Source organism: Erpetoichthys calabaricus, chromosome 5 (assembly GCF_900747795.2).
Source record: "Erpetoichthys calabaricus chromosome 5, fErpCal1.3, whole genome shotgun sequence".
Lineage (NCBI taxonomy): Eukaryota > Metazoa > Chordata > Cladistia > Polypteriformes > Polypteridae > Erpetoichthys > Erpetoichthys calabaricus.
The window spans coordinates 168,044,361-168,070,815 of NC_041398.2; the positions used below are offsets into that span (position 1 = coordinate 168,044,361).

The window sequence follows — 26,455 nt, forward strand, 5'->3', positions numbered from 1 at the left end:
CATTATTAAGGAAGCTATGTAAATGAGGTTTTATAGTCCTTGGAATACTCCACAATAAAGAATAATATGAAAAGTGTTACCTATATATGGAATGACCTATATGAAGTATACTGTACTCCAGATATTTATACACTCTTAAAAATACTGGTTCTTTAGTTGCATTGTAGTTCTTTACTGGGTTGTGTTGTTCCTCATAGAGCCATTGTTTGTCAAAAAAAAAATTCTAGGAAGTTGGTTCTTTGTGTTTTGAAAAACTTCCTAATATTTAGAAAAAAGAAAATATGTTAATGTAAGGTATATACCTATAGCAGGGCGCTAACAGATTAAGAAAATCTGGATTTAACTTGTGTTATTGTACATATGCAGAAATAGTCCTTTTAAAATCATGAGCTACTGGTATTTCACAAATCTGTTAACATCTCTTTATGATTATTTATTGTGTGGGGCATGTTATAGATCAAAATAAATAAAGGTTCTTTCTGGAACCTTCATGTGGATGGGTCTTTTGGGAACCAAAAATGGTTCTTCTGACGAACCACTGTGGCACCTTTGTTTTTAAAGGTGTTTTAAGGGTATATATACTATATCAATATTATATATACGATGTGTATTATATATATTATATACTTTATATATATTATATACTTTATATATATTATATACTCATATATTTGTGTGAGTGCGTATTTATATACGCGTGTGTGTTAGACTTTAACAGTCCTCAGCAGGTCTCATTTTTGCTGCAATGGGTCTCAAAATCTTATCCAAACATTAGTGATATATGTAGCTCTTTGATAAGCTGGCAGGTTCCCCGAAATTCATTGATAAAACGCAGTGCTGAGAAGGGCTTATGTAATCAAGAGGTAAACGATCATACCTCACATAGAAAACATCCAGGCGGGGATTAAGGTTCAACAATGAAGGGAAGGGAGGTGACAAATGATCCGCACGCAGCCCCGAGAAAAAAACAATTAAAAAAAAAAAAAAAAAAAATATATATATATATATATATATATATATATATATATATATATATATATATATATATATATATATTTGTGTGTGTGTATAATCAGTATATGTATGCACGCATATACCGTATATATATACAAAGGTCGGGATTAATACAGTGTACCAGATACCAAAAAATATTTTTAGGTTGCACAACAACATCATCATATGGTAAAAGCGATCCTATTGCACAAACCATATTAAATTTTAATCTTGATACATCAAATAGGGATTTGATGGAAAAAAGACAACATGTTGTCAGTCCGTTAATCATTTGAGCCATTTTCTTCTAGAAGTGTACGTGGTGGATAACGCTGCATCACAATTCCCAGAACTTGAATTCGTTTAACGGTCACAGGATTTCTCGATTAATAGAAATGTAGAAATGCAGAGATGGACTTTTACGGTCAGGGTTGATTATTGCCTTATATCACTGCTGTGGATTTGGCCTCTGGCTTACCTAGATTATGCAGTTGAATCACTGAATAACGGATTCACAATACATTGATATTGTTATCAAATTGTTTTCGAAGAGGCTATATATATATATATATATATATATATATATATATATATATATATATATATATATATATATATATAAGGCACTGAAGAATAGTACAAACAACTATTAATCCTTCTTCAGAGCAGCAACATGTTAATGATTGCAGTTACAAAATACGAACAGAAATGGCCGCACGGTAACGCTAAGGATAAGAGCTCCGGGGTAATAGTCGGGCTTCAAGTCCGGCATGGACGCTGCTGTGTGGGGTCCGTAAGCCTTCCCGTTTTTACGCGATTTTCTCCGCACATTTCAGTTTTTCCCACATCGCTAAAACGGGTCCCTTCGGTGGCCTATGAATTGAAAATAATACCGTTGTGATTTTCAACAAGGAGATCAAGGTTCACGTGACGGGTACACCCTGTGTAGAGTGTGCATGTTCTCCACGTGTGTGAGTGGATCTCCTCCCTCTAAAGACATGCGGTGCTAAACTGGCCCGGGTGTGTGCGTACATGTGTATGTGTGTGTGCACCCTGCGATGAACTAGCGCCCTGTCCAAGTGGGGATCCTGCCTTGCGCTTCAAAGCTTAGTTGGGATGGGCTCCAGCTGCCCCGTGGCACTGCTATAGATAAGCTGGTTTGGAAGAGGAATCATTATGAGTAGCTCTCTCCTGTGGTCTCTTGCCTGGCACCTGAGGTTCTGGCTTCTCAAGATTCTGACAGCGTTAAACAAAACATGTTGGCGGATATAACCTGCATACGAAAACCAGTGCAGTTTGTTAGTAATTTATGTGTAAATAAAACTTATTTCAGAGAAAATATAATAACCTTAAAATCTTACTCTTTAATTTTCTGAGATTAAGCTCTAGTATCTGCAATTTAGTGCTGAACGCTCATGCTGCTTTCATTAAAAGTAAAATTGAAGTGCCAGTTGTAGTTACCATGAGAGTGAAATATAATCGAATACACACAATTACATTTTAGCTGAAACGTCACAAAATATACCATATCATAGGAAATTCGTTTACTTGCGAAGAATGCAGATTGAACAGCATATCATAAACGATGCACTAACCTCCTGAGATCCCGAGCTTCGCTTTCCAGTGTGACAGTTGTCGAGTTTTGCAGAATTCTGCTCTGTTTTAACCCATACAATCTCGTTTTCTGGCGTTCCTCTTTTTGCGGTTTAGTAACATTACCCAGTTCCTCTGTCGTTAAAACTAAAATGGGATAACGTTCGAGGTCTGAGGTAATTTTAAACCAAAAAATGACCCCATTATTTCATTATAGTTTAACTAATTGCCAAATCTGTTTCTCTTCTGGTTATCTATTGCATCTTACATCACATTGCATTGTAATTCGCCGTCTATTCCAGCGCCGTTCAGCACGGGTGTTGTGCCCTTTGGTTCATAGTTTAATGTTAAAATGTTATTGTTGAATGTCTCGCTTACATACGGGTGGTTAGACATCAACAACATTGATTTGTGTAGCACATTTATGGACTCAGGATGTAGCTCAACTGCTTTACAAGATGCCAAAAAAGTTACAATAAAAGAAAACCAAATAAAAATTTGTTAAGAATAACAAATAAATACCATGCAAAAATAAAAAATACGCATTTAAATAAAATACATATATTAGTAGAAAAGTAGAAAGTATATATATATATATATATATATATATATATATATATATATATATATATATATATATATATATATATATATGAAACACTAGGACAGCGAGCAGCTGAGCTCCGTACTACCTGTTAAAAGCATCAAAACAGCACCGGACCGTTCCTGCACATGGCCATGGTTAACGGGTCCTGACAGGCCATGAGTAGAAATTTATCGGATTAATTGGCAACACAACACGATGAGCAGAAGTGCGCCTCACTGACCCTTTACATCATAAGCCAGGCAAGCGCATGGCTTCAGAAATCGAAATCCATCTCCTCAGTCTTATTGGAAGTGAAGCACTGCAACAAAACGAATGAACGGCTTATTGAGTCGGAGGACTGCTAATTCCTCAAACAGACAGGCAGAAAGATCGCGGCGGCGCTCGCTTGTGCTCCTCCTTTCAGTTTAGCCTTGTGCCCTAGGGCTGGTTTAAGTGCGTTAGACGAACGTTATGTGGTCAAACAGAAAGTGGCATTTGCGAGTCTTCATTTGTGTCCTTTGTTTCGATTACTCGCGACTCATAAACCTTTGCGTTGATCTGTCCTTCACTACTTTCTCGTTTGTTTCTCTACATACAGCACTTAATGACTAGTCTAATTTCTTGGGCACTACGAGTCTACGCTTATTCTTTTACCGGATTCTGAATGAACATTAAAGTTCTTGCATATGGATTCACTACCACTATAATCAAAATGTCTTGTTACGTGTTTATTTTCTTAACTGTCAATAAACACTAATCTGAGGTAAGAATGAGCAGCAACCGCTGTCAGATGATCAGTGCTAGAAATGAAAGCCGTTATTCAGAACTACAGTGAGCCATTTGGAGGGGCGGTGTCAACAATAAGAGAACGACCGATGGAAGGATGAGCGGTCTTATAGATAGGGATACTGAAATAGATTATTATTAACTTCGAATGGGATTGTTTTTCTCCGCTGTCCATCTGAACCTGCATGCTCAATTTTTGGAGAGGTGCAGAAGTGACCTTTGTTGGGGTGTTAGCCTGTCAAAGGACATCCACACAGCCACTATCAATCACGTTAGAGAAAATGTGTTGGCTATTATTTACATTTGTCTTATGCCACAATCCAAAGTGAACTACTGAGTCAGGATACACTGCAGCTAATTACGTTTTAAAATTTGTTACATATGTAGATTAAGTGATTTTCTGAGAGTTACATAATGAGTAACATGAAGGAATTGAATCAGCAAAAATAAAGATTTACATCCAGTGCCTTATACACTATATCACACTACCATGGCCTACCATTTAGGCTCACGAGTCAACGTAACATGGGTGCTTTTAACATGTGGAAGAAAGCCTACATATATGACAAAAATAAGCTAACTTCATATGGATAGCTGAGCCCAGACCAATAGAGTTGTGAGGTGGCAGTGTAAAATAACGTTCTTAAAACTGCTTAATGCAACTGAGGGTTGAGGGAGGCTGGAGTCTATCCAGCACCACTGGCAGAAAGGCAAAAGCAGAGGAGGTGACCGTCTATTTCAATAGAGTGTAACTACAAATCGCAGAACCTATGAGGTCAGTCAAGTAATGCCCCAACATCACGAAACGCCCTCAACATCAATCATGAAACGTCCATCTAATTACACTATGGTTGGGTTAAGATTAGGGAAGGTGGGGAGTGTTATCTGGCTCAAAGGGCGTTTTGTGACTGACGTTGAGAGCATTACCTGACCTACACCATATGTATTGCAGGCTGCAGTTAGAACCATCTTGTCTATTTGGGAGTTCATATTTGCAAATACTCATAATCACACTCATACAGGGGGAACTTAAAATAGTCAACAACCTGACAAGCACATGTTTGGGCATACTGGAGGAAAACCATCACAGACACAAAATGTCAAGACAACAACAGGGTGTTGGATTCAAATCCAGGATATCAGATACTTGTGGAAGTAATGCTAGCAACTGTGCCATTGTGGCATATCAGTAAGAATATTTTGAGTCTAAGGCTATGTGAACACTGCTATGTTTTCATTTAAAAACACAGACTTTAGTCTCCATTTTTGCCTTTTGTGTAAACTACCCCAACACATTTAATCTTGAAAATGGAGATTTCTGAAAATGCTCTCCAGAGCCATATACTTTTAAAAACATTGGATTAGTGTTGTAATGTGGATGGGTAAAAATATAGACTATTAAAAACCACAGGGCTTTAATTGTGCTCTAATTGGCCTCTGCTTATTACATAGCCTTTCCCTGATTGGATCCTGCTCATTACGTATGTCTCATTCCCTGATTGGTCACCCTTCATGAAAGAAAATCACATTCACATATAGCAAACACAGAGGAGTTGCTTTCCATGGCACTTGTTGTGTCACTTACCTAACAAGTCAAGTCAAAATTTATTTCTAGAGCACATTTAAGGCCACAGAAGTGGTTTCCAAAGTGCTGCACATGAAAATAGATAAATAAAATCAAAGATTGATAGATAGAAAATTAATAAAAACAAGTAAATAAAAAGAATAAACAATTGACAAACATATGCATCTAAATTGTATTTTGTACAGTTTGAATGCTACATACATATTAACGGTTACTACAGTTCTGCAATAAATCCCAAGGCTGGCGGTGTAATCATCCTTTCATGGATTTTTCAGTTGTTGCATGCATGCCCATTGTAGGTAAACATCTGTGTCATATGAGTTTTTGGTCATTTTAGTATGGGAGGAGATACTTTCGTAAACAATATGAAAACACTAATATGGACTGAGATTAATTTAGTTTAAATACACCATTTTTAAATGAAAACATAGTAATGTGGATGTTTGCTTGTTAAACACAACAGAAAAAAGGATAGTGTTTAACAGGACACTGTTCAGGTAAATTTTTAGAGATAAAAAATAAAGTTTAAGATAATCTGATATAGAAAAACATGCTTAGGAGAAGCTTCCATTTACTGCATTTGCACGATAATGTAAGAGCAACTTGCTACTAAGCGTGCACACTGGGCAGGCTGTTTTTGTTAGGCTGTAGTGTACTCAAACACATCTTAGGAGGATACTACTAGCAGCTCAGGGCTGAGTGATGTAAGCATCATACGATCCAAAGGCTTTTTCCAAAGTGGAGATGAATTTTAAATCCACCTGCAACTCTCTGTTGATGATGAGAGAAGCCTCCAAGTTGTTTACCACACACACATAAAAAGACATTTTAATGGTGAAATTGCACCACTTGCACATTGGTATATCTGTGGCTTTAAAGAACATTACCTGGGGTAACACATGGAGGCATCTGATCATCATAAAGGTCATGCAAAGTATGAAATCATTTTTCTCTAAATAAGAAGCTGAAATGTGTTCTTGCATTGTTTTTCTTACAGATCTCCTTGTGGTCGATGCTGATCACTTTGGTTCTTCTCTTCATCCTGACCGGTTCCATGCTTGGACCAAAGCTACTTTCCACTATCCCTCCCTCGGTTTACATGGTGGCAGTCCTGATGCCCTTTGCTGGCTATTTATTAGGATATGGCCTGGCTGCCCTTTTCAAGTTGCCTCCAAACAGTCGGAGAACAGTATCCCTAGAGACAGGTTGCCAAAATGTTCAGCTATGCACCGCCATTCTAAAGCTTGCTTTCCCACCTCATATTATAGGCAGCATCTACATGTTTCCACTGCTTTATGCCCTCTTTCAGGCAGCCGAGGCAGGCCTCTTTGTCCTAGGGTACAAGGTATATCGGCGAGATGTCCTTCATAAGCAGGAAGAACCCGACGAGGATGAGGACACAGATATCACTTATAAAAAGCTAAAGGAGGAGGAGATTTTGGGGGATGCTGCTTACGGTTCAGTGACTGTGTGTGAGCACAACTTTGGCAGCAGTGAAGCGAGACAGAATGAAACACAAATGTAGTGTCTAGCGGCAGGCCGCAGGCTGAATGGTGCATTACTGGACCATTACCACAGATGCTGCTACTCACAGATAAAATCTCAGCACACTCAAGGGTTCCTTCATCTTACTGTGATTGTCACTGATTCAGTTTCATGAGCTTCAGTGAGACCATGGCTTTTATCATTAGTCACAGGTCAAATACTGGTATTATGAAATGCTGTTGCTAATGCCTTAGAGTGTAACTGTGTAGTTTTTGCATCATGAGTGCACACATTGTGTCTGTCACACATGCAGAGGACAAAAAAGGCCCTTCTGACTGAATCCACAGGCCTTTCATTCATTCATTCATGTTTAAAGTGCCAGAAGCATTTTACTGACTATCTAAATCCGACCATCATTTGTGCCCTTCGTCCCAGACGTAGCCCTATGTGTAACATGTTGTTGTCTGATAAACCTCGACTAAACACAGGACAGGAAAATGACTGCCTTAAAGGTGTCATGGAAATACCAATGGAATAGTTCCACTTTTGTTCTGATACATATAAGTTCAGCTCTTACTTGATATTTAAAAACATAATCTGTGTTTTTTTTACAATGTAATTGGAGATGTGAAATATTCACAATAATTATTATGTTTGGTTTTTTTACTGGTGAGTTAAAAAGAAATTGGGAAATGACGTCTGCTGAAAACATTATCTTTGAAATATTTTGGAGTCATACTGTAAAACAATACTTAATTATTACCCAGCACTGAAAGTTTACTAAAACTAATAATTTCATAATCTTTCAGAATATACTGAATGGCAGAAATGTCATAGCTTCATGTTCATACAAGAAAAAAGTCTGATGTGGCTAGCACGTAACTTTCTGCATATTTACAACATGAACTTCCAAAATATATGGAAGATGCAATTCCATTAGTGTACTTGAAAAGTTTGAACTGTAAACATTCAAAGTCTGACCTTTGGAGTGAAATCAAAATTCACAAAAGTCTTTCTTAAATTCATATGCCCAGCTCTTTGAACATCTGAGCAGTGCTCTTGTTGTTGCTGGTATCAGCTGTATGAACTTTGAACTTTAAGAACTAGAAACTTGAATAGTCGGAGTTCACTGAAAACCTGTTTAGTTCTTAATATTAACAAGTGCAAGTCCACAAAATGTCACAAGAATCAGTCCATTCATTTCAACAGTGTTCAGAAAATCTTTATCATGCACGCAAACACACAGTCAATGATATTTCCCAAAATGCTCAACATAGTATAGGAACAGCAGAACATGTTTCTCTGTTGAAAACATTAAGTTGACTTTTTCATGAAAACAAGTCCTCCAATATGAAATATGGAAAAAGTAAAAAAAAAAAAAAACAATGAAGAATTAATGTAATGAAACAGATCAAATATTTGCTGTGCATATCAATTTATTAAGTTTACTTTTATTTATTATTTTTTGACCTACCATACATATTTCAAAATGTAGGCTGTCCTGGCAAGATCAGGAACAGGGCAGCAACTAAACATATTTGGGCACTAGTCCATTATAATAAACATTTAAACTCAGTTATACTGGGTCAGATTGCAGTCACCAGTTAACCTAAACCACATATCCATGGGTCACAGGGAGGACATGCTAACTCCACAGAGATTGTAAACATTCAGAGTGGTGGCTCTGAGGCTAGGGATCTGCACTGCCAATCGGAAGGTTGCCGGTTCGAATCCCGTAAATGCCAAAAGGGACTCTGCTCTGTTGGACCCTTGAGCAAGGCCCTTAACCTGCAATAGCTGAGCGCTTTGAGTAGTGTGAAAAGCACTATATAAATGCAAAGAATTATTATTATTATGAAATTTGATCCTAGGAACTTTAAAGCTGAGAGGAAGCAGTGCTAACAACTATATAACCACAACGGCCAAATTCACTTTGGTAATTCAGATATCAATTCATGTAAGAAAATTTAAATACCACACACTATGTTTTCAAAAAAAACTGCCTGAAAGGAGACAAAGGTTAGTTGTGGATTTATGAGTTTAAAAAAGTATATTAGTGTTTCAGTCTTCATAAATATGTATCTTTTACCCAAGTGATATTCAAATCAAGAATAATTTCTTTAAGCCACAGTCAATTGAAATTCTTGTCTTAATTAGTCATTGTTTTAATACACGTAACATTGGATTATTATTATTGCCTATAACATATTCTTATGTATTGTTTTTTTATGGTTTGTAAGGTGCGATTGACACAAGTGCTGTTGTTTCATGTAACTAGTGTAACTAACTTTTGACATCAAACAAAAGGGACGTTCACCTTGTGGACAGAGGGATTCATTTCAGTACTCACAGGTGTATATGTTGGTACTGCTGCCCACCACACCAAACTTATCGAACATCATTACTCATCTTATATGGTTGTCTGACAACACTCCTTCCTAACGCTGCAATACACGTGTCTATAATTATTATCCAGTAGCTCAACAATTAACCATACATTCAGTATATGCTGCAAATAAATATATCCTCAAACCTACTGACCCCCAATTTGGGGCCATAAACAGCTGAACATATCACAGCAGCACTGGATGCAAGGCAGAAAGCTGCCCTGGACAAGGTGCAAGTGCATCATAGAAATCAGTAATTGTTTCTGTTAGAAAATGTTAGGACGTAAAGCAATATAAATGGAGAACTTGCCTGTATGTTAACTACTAGTGATACACTTTGTTTTACCTATGTTGAAGAAAAAAAGTAAAAGCTGCTGGTTCATCATGACTCCTGTGCAAATCAAAGAAAAGATAGACTTGTGTTGAAAGGAAGAAGGTCTTTGTATTTGAATAGGGCTTTTTTGCTAAGAAATGTAAAATGGACATACAAACCATTCTTAAGATCACTGAGTTTTAGTACATTTTATTTCATATTGAAAAAGAATGTTGTGAGTCAAAAATATAAACTATTAAAATCTATGCAACTGATATAAAAACATTCATCCATTTTCTAAACCTGCATATCCAGAGCAATTGCAGTTGTTGAGTGCGACATGCTCTCTAACTTGGAGTTTTGTCATGTGCCATCAGTCTTGGATTGACTGGTGATTCCAAATTGGCAATACTTGAGACCATCTGCATGTATAAGTGAACCCTGAGATGGACTAGCTGTCTCCTTCATTGGTTACTGCCTTGCAACTGACACTGCTAGAATATGCCCTGGTCCCCACAACCCTGATTTGGCCCAGGTAGGTTATGAAATATTATCTTCTCTTTCCCATCACAGATGCCACCGACTTGGAAGTATTTGCTTCCTTTGTGCTGCCTCACACAGTCAGTCTGTTAATTCCAGTGTGAATCACCTTTTAAAGTAAACATCCAAGCAAACAGTGAAACTTAAAAAAAATGGTGGAAAACATTATCAACCTTAAGGGCTGGAACTAAATGTCCTAGCAGTGTGCTGCTAATTGTAAAGAATACTCTTAAAATCCATCTTAAACTTTTATTATATTCAAAAGTGTTTCAGTATTGTAGAATTATTTGTTTTGGATGAGATGTGTGAAAAATGTTCTACAGCAAGTAAAAACACAGCAGATGCTTGTCAGAATCTACATGTGGAAATTGGAAATGGAAGGAAGCCAGTGGCTGACGTTTTACAGTAGTACTGGAGAGAACCAATTTCAAAAAATGGATGAACCTGATGGTAGACAGAGGTCTGCTCTGCAAATACACTGAGTGATGACACAGTAGGGTGAGTGGACAATTGAGTCTGAATGAAATATTGGTGTGTGAATGGTTGGATGAAAACTTGCTTTTGAGTTGCTGTACTTGTAATGTGTCCTTCACTCTCTGTGAATTCCCCTAGTCATGTGTATGCAAAATGCGATGTAGTGGAAAACACACAAACGTGTAACAACATTGACAGAATGACAGCTGCATAATATGGATCTGACTCGTGCAAATCTGTCTGCTGGCTGAACAATTTGGAGGATGGGCAGAACACCTAGCAGCCATGTGATGAAATATTCATTTAGGCAGCACTGACCTCCAAAACAGGGAAGTACCTGAAGAGAGACCCTTTTTCTATTCTGGGGACTTACACAATTGTGCTGTCTTTAATCACTGAGAGTTTAAATTGGAATTCTACATTAAATGATAAGCTCTTCATGTGTTTATTCAATAAAAAAAAAAGTAATGGTGGATGCCCTACTGTCTCTTGGTGTTCATTAAGAGATGAATATGGTAGTTCTTGCTTGTAGTTCATCAAAGTTCATGGGAAAGGTTGCCGCCTTTTGAATGGGTGAAGGCTGGGATAAAGATAAGATTAGATTATATGAGAAGTATTTATTGTCATTATACCATGTATAATGAAATTACAGAGCAGGTACTCCATCAGAGGCAATGAAAAAAATAAAGAAATGCTAAATAAAAAGAATATAATGAAAGTGGGAGCAAAACTGTGAGCAAGGTGAGCAAAGAGAATTCATTGATTCCAGGAGGGTTATTGGAACTGAGCAAATTCCCACTGTCAACTACAGCTAATATACCCATGAGTCAACAGCATTAACCCTAACAGGACTCAAAACTACGGAGCATGAAAAAGACCAAAACACTCTGGACAAGTTGCCACACTTTTTGGGGGGGAGGGTTGACACAAATGATTTGATATAAAGAGTGATATAAATAAGGATATAAGGGATATAAAGAAAGAAATAAACAAGAAAAATGAGAAACAGCTTCAAAATATCATAAAAGACCTGGAGAAATGTTTAAGTACTAAGTTTACTGCAACCTTTACAGAAATTTTAGAAGAAATTGATGAAAAAAACAGGAAAATATGAGTCAGTTAGACAGTAAAATTAAAATACTTGCTGCTCAGCTTGAAGATGTTAAGCAAACATTTATGACTCACATTTAAATAGTTGAATAATCGGCATCTAGAGCTGATGAAAAAAACAATGGCTGCAAAATCAGAATGCAAAGTGCTTGGTGACAAACTGGCTAAGCTGGAAGATAGATATAGAACGAGCAACATCAGAATCGAAGGTCTCCCTGAAAACTGTGAAAGTCTAAACCCAGTGAAATTCATAGCTCAACTATGATCTAAAATAATTGGAGAGGACTTCAAATCGGAAGATCTCAGCAGCTTACCATATATGTGGATGGAATGCCCAAAAATTGACAAGTCTGAATGTCTGTTTCAGACAAATTAAAAGTTAAAGAAAAGTTGATATCGATTCTCAGACTAAAAGAGGAGATAATATTTGAAAATAACTGCATTCGTATTTTCCCAGATTTCTCCCCTCCAACAGCTGCTAAACACACCACATTCTACAGCATTAAAAGTGCCCCTGCAAAACCAAAATCAGATACAGCCTCTTGTTTTCTGTCAAACTGAAAGTGAATATTGAAGGTCAGTTTTACATTTTTAGCTCTCCAAATGAAGCAGATAAACAGCTAAGAAGACCGATCCTGACATCCTTTTGAAACATGATCATGAGTCATATTATGTCTTGGCAAGGCAAAGAAGATTCTGCTTGCAACTTGGTCCAAATGTGACATTTACCTAACTATAGATTCTATTTCCTTTCCAGCCATTTTTATGTTTTCTTTTTGTTAAACTTCAGTTAGCTTATTACATTATTTGTACATTTTGGCAACCACAAAGTAACTAGTTATTCAGTGTGTTTTGTGTGTGTTTTTTTAACATCATACACTTGGTTTATTGTATCAGGAATGTACTATCATATGTTGTCTCAGTCTGCATAGGAATATCATTCTCTAGGTTATTGCATTGGTTCTGTTTAAGATCATGTCCTAGGTTTATTGTATTTGGACTGTACTGTCATAAGATATCGTAATATTAACCTTTTCTTCACTGCTGCTGGGGGGTTAATTTTGTTCTAGACATGCTTTGTCTCTTAGCATGTCAGAGGACTGGGACTTTGTGAAGTGTGGTCTAACAATAGGCTCCATAGCCATAACACCTGGCAATAATATGAAATCTAGGTCACAGCTATCATATGTCAACAATGTACTACCTTAACTTAAAGACTACAAAATGTCAACAAAAGTTCTGAAGCAAGGTCTCTTTGACCAGACAGTGAAGTTAGTATGCTGGAATGTCAAAGGTCTCAATCCAAAATTAACGAGAAAAAAGTATTCTCCCACCTAACAGATGTAAATTACAAGTGACATCAAGGGCCTTTTGAACCAGAAGAAAAGGGCTTTTAAAGGCGGTGATCAGCATGAGCTCAAGCGTGTGCAGAAGGAACTCCGAGTCCAGCTCAGGGTGGCGAAGGAGCAGTACATGAGAAAGCTGGAGCAGAAGTTGCAGAATAACAGCATGAAGGAAGTGTGGGATGGGATGAAGATCATCACTGGCTGCAGCTCGAAGCGGGGAGCCACCATCGAGAGATTAACAGGTTTGACCACCCTAACCCACTCTCACCTTGGAGTACTGCACCCTCCACCCATCCTTCTGCTGATACCAGCATAGGAGAGAGTCTACCCCAACCCACAATCACAGCAGCTCAGGTAAGCAGAGAGCTGAGGAGACTTTGTGCCAGCAAAGCAGTGGGTCCAGATGGAGTATCGCCACGACTGCTGAAGGCCTGTGCGTTGGAGCTGGGGAGTCCTCTACAGCGCACCTTCAACCTGAGCCTGGAACAGGGGAGAGTCCCGATGTTTTGGAAAACATCTTGCATCACCCCAGTCCCAAAGGTATCACGTCCTAGTGAGCTGAATGATTTCCGGCCTGTCGCCCTGACGTCACATGTGATGAAGACCATGGAGCGGCTGCTGCTTCACCACCTGAGGCCACAGGTCCGCCACGCCCTCAACCCTCTGCAGTTTGCATACCAGGAGAAGGTGGGAGCGGAGGATGCCATCATCTACATGCTACACCAATCCTTGGACAGAGGCAGTGGTGCAGTAAGAAGTATGTTTCTGGACTTCTCTAGCGCCTTCAACACCATCCAACCTCTGCTCCTTAGGGACAAGCTGACAGAGATGGGAGTAGATTCATACCTGGTGGCATGGATCGTGGACTATCTTACAGACAGACCTCAGTATGTGCGTCTCGGGAACTGCAGGTCTGACATTGTGGTCAGCAACACAGGAGCGCCGCAGGGGACTGTACTTTCTCCGGTCCTGTTCAGCCTATATACATCGGACTTCCAATACAACTCGGAGTCCTGCCACGTGCAAAAGTTCGCTGACGACACTGCTATCATGGGCTGCATTAGGAGTGGGCAGGAGGAGGAGTATAGGGACCTAATCAAGGACTTTGTTAAATGGTGCGACTCAAACCACCTACAACTGAACACCAGCAAAACCAAGGAGCTGGTGGTGGATTTTAGGAGGCCTAGGCCCCTCATGGACCCCGTGATCATCAGAGTTGACTGTGTGCAGAGGGTGCAGACCTATAAATACCTGGGAGTGCAGCTGGATGATAAATCGGACTGGACTGCCAATACTGATGCTCTGTGTAAGAAAGGACAGAGCCGGCTATACTTCCTTAGAAGGCTGGCGTCCTTCAACATCTACAATAAGATGCTACAGATGTTCTAGCAGGCGGTTGTGGCGAGCGCCCTCTTCTATGCGGTGCTGTGCTGGGGAGGCAGCATAAAGAAGAGGGATGCCTCACGCCTGGACAAACTGGTGAGGAAGGCAGGCTCTATTGTAGGCACGGAGCTGGACAGTTTGACATCTGTGGCAGAGCGACGGGCACTGAGCAGGCTCCTGTCAATCATGGAGGATCCACTGCATCCACTAAACAGTGTCATTCCCATTGGGATTAATAAAGTATCTATCTATCTATCTATCTATCTATCTATCTATCTATCTATCTATCTATCTATCTATCTATCTATCTATCTATCTATCTATCTATCTATCTATCTCCAGACAGAAGAGCAGCTTCAGCGACAGACTGCTGTCACTTTCCTGCTCCACTAACAGACTGAGGAGATCGTTCCTCCCCCACACTATGCGACTTTTCAATTCCATCCGGGGGGGTAAACGTTAACATTATACAAAGTTATTGTCTGTCTGTATACCTGCATTATTACCACTCTTTAATTTAATATTTTCTTTATTAGTATGCTGTTGCTGGAGTATATGAATTTCATCTTGGTATTAATAAAGTATCTATCTATCTATCTATCTATCTATCTATCTATCTATCTATCTATCTATCTATCTATCTATCTATCTATCTATCTAAGGATCACTTTTGGTTGCAAAGAGTTTGGATTGGCCAAATTTTTCACTCCAGCTATACAAAGAAAACTAGGGGTGTGGGAATCTTAGTACACAGAACAATTCAGTTTGTAGTATCAGATGTAGTATCTGATCCTGAAGGGCGATATGTCACGGTGATGGGCAATTTATTTAATGCTAAAGTGATTTTGATAAACATCTATGCACAAAATGTTTTTTCCCTGCCAAGGCAGTAGGAACTGGGAAATATACAAGTCTTGTAGGGAGGGCAGAGAACAGCCGACAATCATTTGAGCTTCATTGATGACATGCTGAAGTCTTCTCCTGTCTGCTGCAGTGCAGCTTCTGTACCACATTGTGATACAGTATGTCAGTATGCTCTCTATAAAGAAGCAGTAAAAGTTCACCCGAAGATTTTGATCCAGATTATTCTTCCTAAGCAGTCTCAGGAAGTGAAGTCGCTGCTGTACCTTTTTAATGACTGCTTTGGTGTTTTCAGTCAAAGAAAGGTCAGCAGAGATGAATGTACCCAAGAATTTGAAGGTTTAGACCCTCTCAACACAATCACCGTTGATGTAGAGAGGGGCCAGGTCTGCACTGTTTTTCCTAAAGCCAAAAATGATTTCCTTTTTTTCATGGTGTTCAGTGTTACGTTATTTGCTGAGCTCCAAGCTAACAATTTCAGGATCTCCTCTCTATAGGCAGACTTTTTCCCCCCTGAGATGATTCCAACCACTTCACCAAATTTGATGATGGTGTTATTAAGGTGGGTTGGATGGCAGTCATGGGTGTAGAGGGAATAGAGCAATGGAATCAGCAAGCAGCCTTGTGGAGAACTGGTGCTGAGTGTGTGAGTTGAAGAAAAGTGGGGGCAAAGTTTCACTGTCTGAGAGCAAATGATAAAAAGTCATTTATCCAGATGCAGAAGAGGGGGGGAAACCTAGTTTAGACAGTTCATGGACTAGAATATCTGGAATAATAGTATTAAAAGCTGAGCTATAGTCAATAAAAAGCATCCTCACTTAGCTCCTCTGGTGCTCCAAATGGCTCAGTGTTGTGTGTAAAGCTATGGTATGGCATTCTCAGTGGGCCGGTTTGCTCTGTAAGCAAACTGGTACGTGTCAAAAGTGGGAGGGAGACAAGCTCTGTGAAACCATCCTCTCCAAGCACGTCATGACTTGAAATGTAAGTGCTATTGGGGAATAGTCATTGTGACTGTCATGGCTGATTTCTTGGATACAGGAATGATGGTGGCTAACTTCAGACAGGGTGGAATGAAGGATTGTCTTAGGGAGTGATTGAAGATGCTGGTTAAAATGTGTGAGAGCTGGTTAGCACACACTTTTAGCATCTTCCCAGGTATTCTGTCGGGACCAGCAGCCTTCCGTAGGTTCATTGACTTTAGCACCCCCATCACGTAAAGCACCTGTAAAGTAAATGTCTGGGTGCTAGAGTCTACGGGGGGCAGAGAGAATGAGACTGGATGTTGTACCGTCTGAAAACGTGCAAAGAAGCAGTTCAGCTCCACTGCCAGAGAGGCACCCAAGTCTGCAGATGTTGTATTGCAGCCCCTGTAGTTGGTGGTCTTGTATTCACTGCCACATACAGTGAGGGTCTTTTTCTGAGAGGTGGACTTCTATCCTCCTCTTATAGATCACATTCTTTTATTCCTCCCTTTGGTTCAGCTCTAGCTGCATTACACAGAGTACTGTCACCGTCTTTGAGGAGGGTCCTGACCTTTCTGGTCATCCAGAATTTCTGGTTGAGGAAGACACGGATGCACTTCTCTACAGTGACATTGTCAGCACAGTACTTGATAGATAGATAGATAGATAGATAGATAGATAGATAGATAGATAGATAGATAGATAGATAGATAGATACTTTATTAATCCCAAGGTGAAATTCACAATATATATATATATTTATATTATATATGATATAGGACAGAACAGACTTTGTGTGTTCAGCTAAGCTCTGATGTTCAACTATGTCTGAAATAGAGTGTACAAAACAGTCCTGTACTTGAGAGTGTGCATCCTCAGGCCATGTTTTAACAGACTTTGTGTATGGCTTTGTTTTTCTCCTAAGAGGGGTGTATGCAGGAATGATGAGAAGAGAGAGGTGGTCTGGCTGGCCTAAGTGGGGAGGAGTGTGGCTCTAAATGTGTTTTTAATATTGGAGTAAACATGATCATGTGTATTTCCACTCCTCGTTCACTTCAGAGAGAGAAAGAGAGAGGTTGGAAGCATGCAGTGATACAGTTCATTGCCACACTCACCACACGATGAACCACCTCAGGATCACAAATTAGGACACGAGCGCAGCTGTACAACAGGTGACACCTCAGCACCACACTAGTTTGAATGGAGTGGAACAGTGTGAGGTTTTTTTACAGTGGCTGGAGTGCCAATCCTACCACCAACCCCCAAGTTTTCCCTGCAAGCTGAAGGACTTGCTTGCAGGGCTGAATTCAGTTTAACGTCATACCCAAAACAGGTACACTTCACATTTTGAAAAAAATTATGAAGTACTGACTTCAGGTTTGCCTCATTAAAATCCCCCACTATGACATGACAGCCATCGGGATAAGCCTGCTGATGTTTGTTTATGGTGTTTAGCAGGAGATCGAGAGCTATACTAACTTCAGCATCAGGTGGTATATAAATGCGGCACGGTGGAGCAGTGGCAGCACTGCTGCCTCGCAGTAAGCAGACTTGGATTTCCTTCCCAGGTACTCCCTGCATGGAGTCTGCATTTTCTTCCCATGTCTGTGTAGGTTTCCTCCGGGTGCTCTGGTTTCCTCCCACAGTCCAAAGACATGCAGGTTAGGTGCACTGGCGATCCTAAATTGTCCCTAGCGTGTGCTTGGTGTGTGGGTGTGTGTGCCCTGTGGTGGGCTGGCGTCATGCCCAGGATCTGTTCCTGCCTTACGCCCTGTGTTGGCTAGGATTGGCTCCAGCAGACCCCCGTGACCCTGTGTTAGGATATAGCGGGTTGGATAATGACTGACTGACTGGTATATAGACAGCAATGACAATCAGTACTGCAAGCTAAAAGAAAGAATGGTCAACAGTTAACTGAAATAAACTCTAGGTCAGGAGAACAATGGCGGTCTAAGATTATACTGTTTTTTGACTACTTATTATGCACATAGATGAAAAGACAACCCCTACCCCGCTCATACTGGAGTATTTGTTTCTGTCCCTACGGTAGACTGTGTGACTTGCTGGCTGGACTGCTACATCCAGAATCATCGCATGAAGCCAGTTTTCAGTTATTATCATAACACAGCAGTAGCGAATGTAATTATTTCCAGCAATTAATAGTTTTAGTTCATCCATTTTCCGAGTCATGGATCTTGCTTTGGTGAGAAACACAGTTGATAAAGGAGGCTGGTGTGGTCGTTTCCTTAGCCTCTCTAGTAAGCCTCTAAAAAGTCCTCTAAAGTGAAGTGACAAATTTTTAAAATGTGCCTTTATGTGAACTTAATGTGGCATCCTTGCCATAAAATAGATGCACATGTGTCACATTAATTTTATAACAATGTAATTATCATATAGTTTGGTACCAGAAATGAATGTTATTCATCATATTCTTATATTTATTTAGTAGGTAGCAGGTTAAAAAGATGGACTCTAACCAGGACCACTTTTCAAAATTCTTGCCCTGACCTACTTGCCTGGCTGCTCTCCTCCCTACCACCAGTCTTATTGTGTCTCCATAAGCTCCTCCAGAAGATCTCCTTCCTTTGATTTACTGTGCTGTGCTTCTGCCAACTAATCCTTGCACATACTTTAGTGTAACTGTTCTCGTACATGAATAAAAATTGTATTGCTTAATTGACTGGTTCCTTCATCCTATCATACCAAGCAGTCAGATGTATTAATGTATGCATTCTAACATTTGTAATTAATAATAATAATAATACATTTTATTTATATAGCGCCTTTCCCATGCTCAAGGCACTTACAGAATAGAATAAAGAACGGCAGCATATACAGTATATAGCATTGTACAAACCAGATAAATAAGTAAAGAAGATTACGACAGTGAATTCAGAAAAAAAAAAAACAGACAACATCATTGGTGGTCTCGCACACACACACATACAGGTTACATTAGCATCTTGAGAGCAGAAGTAAACTGAGAGAAGGGTAATAAAGTCATGTAGAGCTAAAAGCCTTCCTGAACAGATTAGTTTTGAGTTGTTTTTTAAAAGAATTAATGGAGTCAGCTGATCTAATTAATTTCGGTAGGTCATTCCAGAGTCTGGGCGCTATACAGCTGAAGGCCCTGTCACCCATGGTGTGTAGATTAGTGTGGGGTACAACAAGATTGCCGGAATCAGAGGACCATAGTGATGGAGAAGGTCACTGATGTAGTTTGGCGTGAGGTTATTTAAGGCTTTGTAGGTTATTAGTAGGATTTTATATTCGATTCTGTAAGACACAGGGAGCCAGTGAAGACGGAGCAGGATGGGTGTGATGTGCTCGCTGCTGCTGGTCTGTGTAAGGACTCTTGCAACTGAGTTTTGAATAAGCTGGAGCTGTGATATAAGATTAGAAGGGGCACCTGCCAGTAGGGAATTACAATAATCGATGCAGGCTGTGATAAAAGCATGGACAAGTTTCTCAGCATTAGAGAAGGAGAGGAAGGAGCGAACACGGGATATGTTACGGAGGTGAAAGTAAGAAAGTTTCTTAATGTGATTTATGTGGGAGGAATCAAAAATGACGCCAAGATTTTTTACAGTAGAGGCAGGTCTGATGAGATCACCGCCAAGATAGACTGGGAAGGAGCTCATTTTATTAAGTTGCATTTTAGTCCCAATTTGCAGAAGTTCATTTTTATTCAATTTATTGCAATTTAATTTTAAACAGTTCTGCTCCATCCAGGATTTAATTTCACTAAGGCAGGTTGTGAGCTGAGAAAGCTCTGATGAAGTTCCACTTTTAACATTGAAGTAGAGTTGAGTATCATCTGCATAAAAATGATAACCCAGTCCATAGCTACGGATAATATGGCCAAGGGGAAGCATGTAAATACAGGAAAGCAGAGGACTGAGGAGAGAACCCTGAGGGACTCCTTGTGTGACTGGCGCTGAGCTGGATCTGCTGTTGCCAAGACTAACAAACTCTTGCCTATCAGTCAGATAGGACTTGAAGCACTGGAGGGCAGTGCCAGAGATACCCAGCATGTTCTCCATTCTGGACAGTAGGATGTCATGTCTAACAGTGTCAAATGCTGCACTGAGGTCTAATAGAATTAATATGCTGGTTTGTCCAGAGTCTGCTGCCATAAGCAAATCATTGGTTACCCGTAGCAGAGCAGTTTCACAGCTGTGCCGCACCTTGAAACCAGACTGAAAGGGTTCCATCAAGTTATTAGAGGTTAAGTAACTGGTGAGTTAAGAAGCTACAACATGCTCGAGAACTTTTGACAGGAAAGGTAAGTGGGAAATAGGCCGGAAATTGTTAAGATTGTCAGCATCAAGACCAGACTTTTTTAACATTGGGGTTACAGAAGCAATTTTAAAAGTGAGCGGCACAGAGCCAGTGTCGAGGGATGAGTTTATTATTGTTGTAACAGTCGGGATTATGGCATGAAGGCAGGATTTAAGTCGTGTGCTGGGGATGGGGTCCAGTATACAAGTAGTCGGCCTCATCTTACAAAGCAGGTTATTAACAAACGCAGATGTGACTGGTGAGAACTTAGAGAAGGAGCTGGATGGAGTGGGAAAACAGGGAAAGATATAAACAGATGATGTATTTATGTTAGATGAATTATTTAGGTCTTTAATTTTGTTACAGAAAAAGTGGAGGAATTCCTCACAGACTTCAGTAGAAGTAGTTGGGCCAGATGCGGGTTAGAGTAGTTTATTAACTACAGAGGACAAAACCCTTGGGTTGTCATGGCCATTTTCTATTATTCTGCTGTAATGGGTGTTCTTGGCAGAAGTCAGTGCTTCTCTGTAGGCTCTTTGGTGGTCAGAGAAAGCCTAGATGTGCACGGTGAGGCCAGTCTTACGTGGCATTCTCTCAAGGCGTCGGCCAGCTGCTTTCATAGATCGCAATTCTGAATTATACCAAGGAGCTGAACATTTAAAGGAAACCTCCTTATGTTTAAAGGAGCTGTTTTATCTAATGCTGAATGAAGGGCTGAGTTATAGTGGTCAACAAGACTATCAACTATAATTGTTGCCTTGGCTAAAGAATAATGCATAAATGCATTTATTGTCAGACCTACTTAATTCAGGCTTGAAAGATTTCTGGGTGCAAGGCAGGAAACAAACTTGGACAGGGGAAACTCCATCACAGGGCATATGTGCACACCATTAAGGTAACTTGCATATGGGAGGAAGGCAAATGCAAACAAAAACTGGGCACAGAGTTTGAACCCAGTATATCAGATCTATAAAGCAACAACCCTAACCACTGCACAGTAAAATGCTAAATAATAATAATCTCTGGAGCAGGAATTCTTTACCTTACTGTATGGTCATTCCATTCCTTGACTTTCTATCCTTGTATTTTCACTTAAACCTTTATAGAGAGTCAGAAGCTGTCAATAAAAATAGGACCAAATTCACTAATCCATCACATGGTGCACTTGTCCCCATTGGGTCAATTTAGTGGCATAAATCCACAAAACAACATGTCTTTGGATAGTAGGATTAAATCTACTATGTGTTGAGAGAATGTGTTGGCCTATGGAAAATTACACCTTTAATCCAAAGGAATGGTTCAAGAGGACTAATAATACTGAAATAATGCACCCTTTGGGGTTACCCCTAATATCCTTACACTGGATCTGTTGCATTCCCATAGATGCTTAAGAGAAAAAAATGCATCTGATATCCTTATCTCTCACCTTCCCTCTTGCATCATTTTAAGCAATATTCAACTTGTCAATGTCCATAGTCCTGCTGTTTTTGAGTACACTAATTCCAAACTGAATGTTTACATGTCTTATTGCTTAATGACAGTTTCACAGTCCAAAACAAGGTAAGCTCACATAGACTGCCACGCTTTCTCATATTTTGCCAAAGAAAACTAGGTAGTCTGTGTATCTACTACGTACTGTATTAATCGACAGAAGGAAATATTTGAATATATATTTATGTTATATATCATTCTCACACCTGTTTAGTTCCATTCAGGATTGCAAGGGACTGGAGCCAGTCCCAGACAATACTTATGTTATGTTATAAAACTCTGAACATGTTATCATCAATTAATTTTTTGCTACATTTCAACACAGAACATTACCACAATTATGAAAATTAATAATGTAATAAAAATTGCATTTCTATTCATATTCCACAACCTGCCTTTGAAGGTCATGGTTTGCCCAACCTGTTCTTTAGGTAGTGGACCATACTTTTTCCCACTGTCCTTCAATTAGACCTCTTGGAACTGCTCACTTTCCAGGTCTCTACCGCCCTCCTGGATATTTAAAGTTATCCCAACCCCAAAATCAACACCCATGTGGTTTAGATTTTAGATGAGTTTATTTTTTCATCTATTTCGGAGACTAACTATAGCAGTACTTTTAATTCTGTTGTCCATGACTTGCCAGTTTTGCACTTTGTAATCACTCCTACTGAATTTATACTAGTATGTATCGTACTTTGGCTTGGAGGTTTTCTTGAAGGCCATTGACAAAACTGTATGAAGGACTAAAAGGTACAGCGAGTTCAGCTACAATATGGGTCTATCTTTTCTTTTTTCAATTTTTTTCATGGTGTTTACATCTCAAGATATTAGATATACAAGCTTCTCTCATGCTTGTGGGTTCCCAAAAACCCTGTATTCTTTATTCATTGTCGTTGCATTGTATGCATTACACTTCTGGATGAACATTCATTGGTTGTCAGCTCTTAATTATGCTGAGCCTGACCCTGAATGTTGTAGAAGAAGAATGTCTTTTCTTAGGGGCTGTGCAAAAAGTATGGGCCAGATAATACGGTGGGAATACACAAATATTACGCAAATACAACACAGAGAGTGCCTAAAATTAAATTTGCTACAACAATTTGACATGTAAGAGGTGGATTTTTTTAAAGTAGTGCCAGCTTCAGCCCATCTAGCTCTGAGCATTCTCCTCAAGAATGTGCTGGTCAGGAATGTCATAAATATGTACAAACTATTAATTGTATCTAATACAGTATCAAACTATTTTGATTTGCAGTCAAGATTAAGTATACATTTAAAGAGTTCCTTTTATTAAACTATGTAGCTATGATACATTTCCAACCTTCTTTGGCTGGCATGTTAATACTGTCTGACTGGATTTCACTAGCACTGAAACTTCAGCAGAAATCTAGTTTTTTCACTTTACAATGTTTCCACAGTACCATTTTGTCTATCATCAATAACATAACATTCTTAAATCTGTGCTAATTGAACACCAGCTCTAGATGGAAGAACACTGTTTACCACACTGTATTACACCAATGGTGACAAGTAAATCACTGGTCTTCTTCAAGACTGATATACATCCCGGTAACACTGGTGCTAATATGTAGCAGGGCATGCTGGTCCATAAATTTACACTGCCCCAGGCAGGCAGTGTGGTGTTGTGGTTAAGGCTTTGGAGCTCAAACCCTGAGGGTGTAGGGTTCAAATCCCACAAGTGACACTGTGTGACCCTGAGTAAGTCACTTGACCTACCAATGTTCCAATTGGAAAACCAAAAGAAATGTAATCAATTGTATCATAAGTGTTGCAAGTTGCCATGGATGAAGGTGTCAGCCAAATAAGAAAATATACATTTAGAGTTGCAATATACCTAATAAATGAGCAGCCAAGATTAGGTTGCTGAAATCTAATATTGCAGCATCAGGGAAAAAAGAAAGAAACAACCCTAGATGCTGGAGCAGTGTCCAGGCTAACATGCACACCAATACAGTCATGGGCTTAACTATCTTAACTTTTATACCTTGATGGGACAACAATCTGCCATTAAAATTCTATTCTGATATCTTGCTGTCCCTCATCATATCATGCTCAATTGGCTATCCGAAGCCATTCTCCCCGATTAAAAAAAAAAAAAAAAAAAAATGTAACTCTGGACCTAGAAGGAAACCAGGCAGTTAAGCTCCATGCAAAATCTGAGGGGATGGGGCTATGAAAGGTGCGTGACACAAAAAGGGGTGATACAGTAGGAGCATGGAGGCAGTGGACCAGCATTCACAGAAGGATGGATAATAAATAATCATTACCGATTGTTGGTGTTTCTTTCTGTTGCAGTCACTTCCCACCATTGGATCATCACAATGTGTTATTTGAGTTAAAAGTACAAAGAAAAAAAATGAATTTTGGTTCAAGGAATGATCAACAGCTTTTTACCACTTGGAAATTAGAACATTAGAACACTCTAGATGAGAACAGGCCATTCAGCCCAACAAAGCTCGGCAGTCCTATCCACTTATTTCTTCCAAAAAAACATCAAGTCGAGTTTTGAAAGTCCCCAACGTCTTACTGTCTACCACATTACTTGGTAGTTTATTCCAAGTGTCTATCATTCTTTGTGTAAAAAAAAACTTCCTAATGTTGGTACGAAATTTACCCTTAACAAGTTTCCCACTGTGTCCCCACGTTCTTGATGAACTCATTTTAAAATAACAGTCTCGATCCACTGTACTAATTCCCTTCATAATTTTAAACACTTCAATCATGTCACCTCTTAATCTTCTTTTGCTTAAACTGTATATGCTCAGCTCTTTTAATCTTTCCTCATAATTCAACCCCTGTAGCCCTGGAATCAGCCTAGTCGCTCTTCTCTGGACATTTTCTAGCACTGCTATGTACTTTTTGTAACCTGGAGACCAAAATTGAACACAGTACTCCATATGAGGCCTCACCAGTACATTATAAATGTTGAGCATAATCTCCTTGGACTTGTACTCCACACATCGTGCTATATAACCTAACATTCTGTTAGCCTTCTTAATAGCTTCTGAACAACATAGCTTCTGTTGGGAAGTTGATAGCTTAGAGTCCACTATGACTCCTAAATCCTTCTCATAAGGTGTACTCTCGATTTTCCGACCACCCATTGTGTATTCAAACCTAACATTATTACTTCCTATGTGTAATACGTTACATTTACTGACATTAAATTTCATCTGCCACAAGTCTGTCCAAGCCTATATGCTATCCAAGTCCTTCTGTAATGATATAACGGATTCCAAATTATCTGCTAATCCACCTATCTTGGTATCATCTGCAAACTTACCCAGCTTGTTACTTATATTCCTATCTAAATCATTTATATGTATTAAAAATAGCAGCGGCCCTAGCACTGACCCCTGTGGAACACCACTTATAACATCAGCCAATTCTGAAGCGGTTCCTCGCACCATCATCCTGTTCTTCCTGTGTCTGAGCCAATTCTGCACCCATCTAAAAACATCACCCTGAACTCCCACTTCTTTTAATTTGATGCCCAACCTCTCATGTGGCACCTTATCAAATGCTTTCTGAAAGTCCAGATAAATAATATCATATGCTCCACTTTGATCATATCCTTTTGTTGCCTCCTCATAGAATTCCAGCATGTTAGTAAAACACAACCTCCCTCTTCCGATCCCATGCTGACTGTTCCTAATAACTCCTGTCCTTGCCAGGTGTTGCTCAATCTCATCCTTAATAATTCCTTCCATTAATTTTCCTGTGATGCATGTTACGCTTACTGGCCTATAGTTGCTTGGATCTGCCCTGTCACGCTTTTTATATAATGGGATGATATTTGCCATTTTCCAGTCCTTTGGAATCTCTCCAGTGCGCAGTGACTTCCTAAAAATATGCATCAAGAGTTTATATATGTACTTGCTAGCCTCCTTAAGAACTCGAGGGTAGATATTATCTGGTCCTGGTGATTTGTTTGATTTCATCTTATTTAATCTGAGCAGCACTTCTCCCTTTACAATTTCCAAATCCCTCAGTACCTCCTTAGTAGTCCCTGTTACCTCTGGGAGGTTATCCACTTGCTCACTTGTAAACACCTCAGAAAAATGCAAGTTTAGGGCATCCGCTATTTCACTGTCTGTATCCTTTAATTCCCCTTTACTATTTCTGATGGACTTGACCTCCTCATTGACTGTTCTTTTACTACTAAAATACTGAAAGAATCTCTTAGGTCTTCTTTCGCCTTATCTGCTATATTCCTCTCCAACTGTCTTTTAGCCTCCCTGATATCCTTCTTAATGGT

The 26,455-nt window shown here is 39.4% G+C and overlaps 2 protein-coding genes across 2 annotated transcripts in view; one reads left to right on the top strand and one right to left on the bottom strand.

Annotated features, from left to right (window-relative positions):
• Window positions 1–2,740, bottom strand: part of LOC114652037 (peptidoglycan-recognition protein SC2-like) — a 26,219-nt gene extending 23,479 nt beyond the window's left edge. The window contains exon 1 of the mRNA XM_028802201.2: window positions 2,589–2,740. The gene's annotated coding sequence lies outside the window, so the exon portion shown is untranslated. The remainder of the gene's footprint in view (window positions 1–2,588) is intronic.
• The window catches only part of slc10a4 (solute carrier family 10 member 4), a 13,900-nt gene extending 2,286 nt beyond the window's left edge, over window positions 1–11,614 (top strand). The window contains exon 3 of the mRNA XM_028802200.2: window positions 6,541–11,614. Within this exon, the coding sequence (XP_028658033.2) occupies window positions 6,541–7,068 (528 nt within the window). The 3' untranslated portion in view covers window positions 7,069–11,614. The remainder of the gene's footprint in view (window positions 1–6,540) is intronic.
• The last annotated feature ends 14,841 nt before the right edge of the window (window positions 11,615–26,455 follow it).